Source organism: Solanum verrucosum, unplaced genomic scaffold (assembly GCF_900185275.1).
Source record: "Solanum verrucosum unplaced genomic scaffold, falcon-dt-bn FXZP01000262.1, whole genome shotgun sequence".
Lineage (NCBI taxonomy): Eukaryota > Viridiplantae > Streptophyta > Magnoliopsida > Solanales > Solanaceae > Solanum > Solanum verrucosum.
Window position 1 is genome coordinate 559096 of NW_026020366.1, and position 5347 is coordinate 564442.

General features: G+C 35.2%; 1 protein-coding gene across 1 annotated transcript; it reads right to left on the reverse strand.

Annotated features, from left to right (window-relative positions):
• LOC125837895 (pentatricopeptide repeat-containing protein At2g42920, chloroplastic) lies at positions 1 to 1629 on the reverse strand. Its single transcript, XM_049516967.1, has one exon. It carries the CDS (start codon positions 1585 to 1587, stop codon positions 19 to 21), a length of 1569 nt encoding a protein of 522 aa, XP_049372924.1. The 5' UTR covers positions 1588 to 1629; the 3' UTR covers positions 1 to 18.
• Positions 1630 to 5347: the final 3718 nt, after the last annotated feature.

Consider the following 5347-nt stretch of genomic DNA (forward strand, 5'->3'; position numbering starts at 1 on the left):
ATAAGTTCCTAATTCTGTTTAGTGCATCAAAGAATATATATCATGGAACTCAGAATCTAACTTCCTACCAGAAGCAAACTCATGAACTTCACCATTAACTTCTACTGAACTGCATCCCGGTTCTTTCTCTATATGTTTATCCTTCATTGATATCCTTTCATCCATAGCTTCTTCAAACAGGCCCGTGGCTGCATACATATTTGCCATCAAAACATAGCCACTGCTTTCATTTGGATCCAACTCAAGCAAATTCTCAGCTGACCATCTGGCCAACTCCATGTTCCCGTGGCTCCTACATGCCGATAACAAAGAACCCCATATGACAGCATCAGGTTCCATTTTCATACTTCTTATAACCTCTTCTGCTTCTTCAACTAGTCCTGCTCGACCAAGAATATCGACCATACAACCATAGTGCTTGATTGATGGTTCAATACCATATTCTTTTTTCATTAATTGGAAGTAGTCTTTAGCTTTATCTACCAATCCTGAGTGATTGCACGCGGTTAGTACACCGATGAAACTCACAGAATCTGGTTTCAGAATGGAGCATTGTAGCCTCGCGAATAGCTTAATCGCATCATCCTCAAATCCATTAGTAGCTAAGCCCAAAATCATAGAGTTCCAAGAAGACAACCCTTTATTTGAGATGCTTATAAAAACATGCCACGCCATTTCAACGTTTCCACACTTGCAATACATGTCTATAATTGCAGTAACAACAATGACATTCAACTCCACATTGTTCGTCTTAACATACTTATAAATCCAATTCCCTTGTTGAAGTGCTCCTAAGTGTCCACAAGCATTCAACAAGCTCACTAAAGTGAATTCACTAGGCTTAATATTTTCCTCTTGCATTGTGCTAAATAGTTCCAATGCTTCATTCCACTTCCCATTCCTAACAAAACCACTTATCATACTGTTCCAAGAGACATCATTTCTAGTTGGCATTTTACTAAACAACCTCCAAGAACCATTGATTTCTCCCGATTTAGCTAGGCCCATGATCATGGAATTCCAAGAAACAACATCCTCAGTCTCATTCTCATCAAACAATTTCCTTGCTTCAACCAAAAAACCACAACTTGCATACATATACAACAGAGTATTTCTTATGAATGTGTCAAATCCTAGGCCTAGTTTGATGATTCTCCCATGAAGTTGAGCTCCATTTTTCACAAGACCACCTCGAGCATACGCCTTAAAAACCGAAGGATAAGTAAGCAAGTGCGGTTGTACTTGTGAATTGTTCAACATTTCAATGAAAAGATGAATTGCATATTGTGGAATTGAACTCTCTGAGAAACCTCTAATGATAGTATTCCAAGTGAAAAGATTTGGATTTTCTATGTGAGTGAAAACCAAGTTTGCATAATTGATGTCACCAATAGGTGGAGACTTGGCTGAAAATGCAAGGACGCGGCTAGATGCTATTTTGTCCTTGATTAAACCACTTTTTATGAGATAAGCATGAATCTTTTTAAGGTCTCTCATAGTGGTGCATTTGGTTTCTAACATATGAAGATATGGTTGATCTAAGATGAACTTAGAAATGGAAATTGATGAGCAAACACTTGATGACATCTCTGTTTTTGTTGTTTTTGATGTCTATGGAAGTGGAAAATTTATCAAGAATGTGCAGAAAGAGAGCAATTTGTTAAGTATGAATAGCAGCTCTCAACTGGCATAATAGATAAGGTATGTAGGGCCTATTTAGCACTAGGCTGATTTAAGGTCTTTCACACCAAAACTAAGCTCATGCCCCATATCAGCAAATTAATTACATATTCATATCCTTTTACCTTGATGTCGCTTCAATAATTACCTAAAATAGCTATTTTTTCTTTTCTAAGCATGACGTCAGCGCTCTTCTGTGTTTTGTCTTTTTTGTTTTATTTTGGGAAAGGTTCATCCTTTCTTTTCATGTGAAAAAATATTTTCTTCCTTTTTACCTTTATATTTTAAAAAAATAAATAAATATAGTAGTTAACTTTTTTTAGACTAATAAAAATGTAGGAAAATTAAATAATTAGATTACAACAAGAAATAATTTAAAAAATCACTAGCTTATTTATTAAAATCAAAATTAGTAAAAATATATTTTATATACTCCTTTTTTTTCTCATTTATTTATTTATTTATTTTTCTCTTTTTTTCCCCTCAAATTTCCCCATTTTTCTCCTATATTTGTTCCTTTTATTTTTGCATTTTTAATTTTATTTTTCAATTTTTTTATTTCTTGTTCCTCTCCTTTTCTTTTTTTCGATTATTTTTTATTCTTTATTTTTTTTTCCTTTTCCATTCATTTTTTCTCAAATCATAATATTCTTTATTGTTGCACCACAATTTAATTTTATATATATTGTTATGGTATCATTGTTGTTGCTTCAATCCTTCCGTGAGACCTCTATGATACCATCACAATATATCTATATATTGTCATGGTATCATTGGAGTTTTCTTCGATCCACAATGATACCACCACAAGATATCTATATACTGTCTTGATATCATTGGTGTCTAATTTAATTCTTCAGCAACACCTCCATGATACCATCCAATATATATAGGCTTAACAATAAGTGTTAATCATAGTTTCTAGGTTGATTATATTATTCATCGACTGGACTTTAAGTATTCTCCAAGATTCTTTCACTTATTTGGAAACTAATATTTTGACCATATGCTCCTCCTTTAATTTCTTTTATAGTTTGTGTTTTGGTAGTACTCAACAAAACCCCAATTCTTTTTTCGTATGATAATAATATACTCAATGTAATTTCCTAAGTTTTTGGGAGGGTGGTGTACGTGTATACAGTCTTAGATCCCTTGTCAGGACTCGAAATACAGTCTTAGATCCCTTGTCAGGACTCGAAAACTCTAGTCAAGATGACACATATTATAATTCACCAGTAGGTAATTCAATTTGTAACCTAGAACAACAAGCAACAGGCATACAGGGTAGAAACAACAATTAATAATAGATGCATGATATTATTCAAGGAGATGGCGGAAAATAAGAACAGAAGCCAATACATACAACCAAAAGAGATCCAATACAAAACCTAGTAGTCACATGTACATAGCTACTACAAAAGAGTACAAATTTCAAAGGTAGACAAAAAATATGCCGACTTGTCTCAAATGCTAAAACCTGGCCAACAACTAATCACAAAAAGAGGCAAACAGATCCAAGACGTCAAAGCTCACCCTTGCCTCTAAATACCTCAACAATCGGCTCAATATCAACGCGGATGACTGGTGCTCGGGTCTGCATCACGAAAACAGATGCAGAGTATAGTTTGAGTATCAAAACAACATGTACTCAGTAGGCATCATAGACCAACTAGGCTTGAAAAGTAAAGACCATATGAAATGTGAGAAATAACACTAGCAAAGGTCAAATTAATGAAATGATAACGAAAATCTAATAGGAATGCACAAGAGTCTACGAATGAATGGAAATGAAAAGCAAGTAACTAACTAAACCTAACTAGACTCCATAAGTCCAGAAAGTACACTTTTGCGCAAGTTTAAGTATATTATCACCCGAACAGATCCCCATAAGCCTAATGAGTACACAGAAGAGCTATAACTAATGAGTATGAAATTCTATGAATTATGAACAGGAGAGTGCATAGCCCGAACGTCAAATTGTTGATAGAACACCCAATGATTCCAATAGAACCATGCAGCTAGGTATCAACTCAATAGAGAATAATGTGCCTAAAACTGGAACTGCAACTGAAGGTCATGTTCCCAGATCTTGAATTTATGTCTAAAATGGTGGTTTGCCCAAACCTTAAATTTGTGGCTATATGAACTGTCGAAGAAGAGTCTCATGTCAAGTCACCAACATAAGACCACCATAGATTGACGTCCACCCCAAAGTTTCCAACAAACCACTCCAAGCCCGAATCAAATCCAACCCCAAATCATCAAGCAAAGCCCGAAGTCACGGCAAAATCATTGGGGTCGTAGTAAAAAGGGAATTATGAATAAAAGGTTATCGCAGCTATGTTACCGCCTAGATAAGGCTCACATTATCAAATCCAAGTCTGCTACATTAGTCTACAGGAAGCTAAGCCATCCAAAGTGACGTCAAAGAATTCTAAGGCCTATCATCTCCAAAGCGCTAAGGCAATCATTAGCGTACACCAGGCTAAGGCCAATAATAAGTTACCAAGTACCAATGATCACAAAACAACTACGGACAATAACCACAAAGTAAGACATGATCACACAACAAGAATAACATGCTAGCACTCTTGAAATACCCCAAAAATAAGGTCTGAGACATGATTTTTAATAAGTAAACATGAATCAACTACCAACCCATCCCAATTCTATCTAACCAAAATGAATTTACATTCTCGAGCTCAATCTAAAGACCGGGTAGCCTATCTCAATGTAGACCACACACGTTCCAAAATCATAATTTCAAAGTTTTTCTCTTTCGAATGGTCTCCAAATGCCGTCATGCTATCAAAAACATAATCACAACTTCAAAACACATTTTTTGACACCAAAAACACTACAATTGGCAACCGACGGTATTAAAGAACTTATCATTTGTCTTTAGCGATGTGGTCGGTGGCACCTTAGTCTACAGTCCACGAAGTATTAACATCTCTATCATTAATGCAGTACTATATACATAAGCAAAATGAGGGGTTACAATGCATGATGTTACCTTATTCTACTCCAGGCAATTCTGTGTCAAATGACCCATCGTGTGGCAAGAATAACAATCCTTTTTGGCCATATCAATCTTTTTAACACCGCATTTTCCTCTCTTCTTAAATTGAGATTTACCCTTTTTATTTGACTTATCAAATCCCGTGTTCTTCCATACTTCCTTGTTCTTGCTATTGCTCTTTTTCTTAGTATTAGAAGTCTCAGCAAATTTAGTTAGAAAAGCTTGCTCAATTGTTTTAGAAGTGTCACGACGCTCATCTCCAGAACAAGATGGTGTCCAATGTCTTTAAAAACTTGGTACTTTCATTAGGGTTGTATGAATTTTCATATATTTCCAACTAGCAAGAAGAGATCTTATAACTTTCTGGTAACCTTTTGTTTGCATCAATTCTAACTTTCGCCACTTCTAGCAGATTATAAACATATGTCACCCCCATCATTGGTAATACTTAATCCCTTTCTACTTAAAGCTTTTCTTATTTTCAGAATTCAAAACTTTAAACACAACCAGATAATCTACTTGTCTCTCTTTTCTCACTTGTACTGACCATTATTAGTCACTACTATGAGTTTGATTCCTTGGTGCAACAAACATCCATTATAGCAAGCACACTATGATTTCTAATATGCTCCCTCAATTTGTACC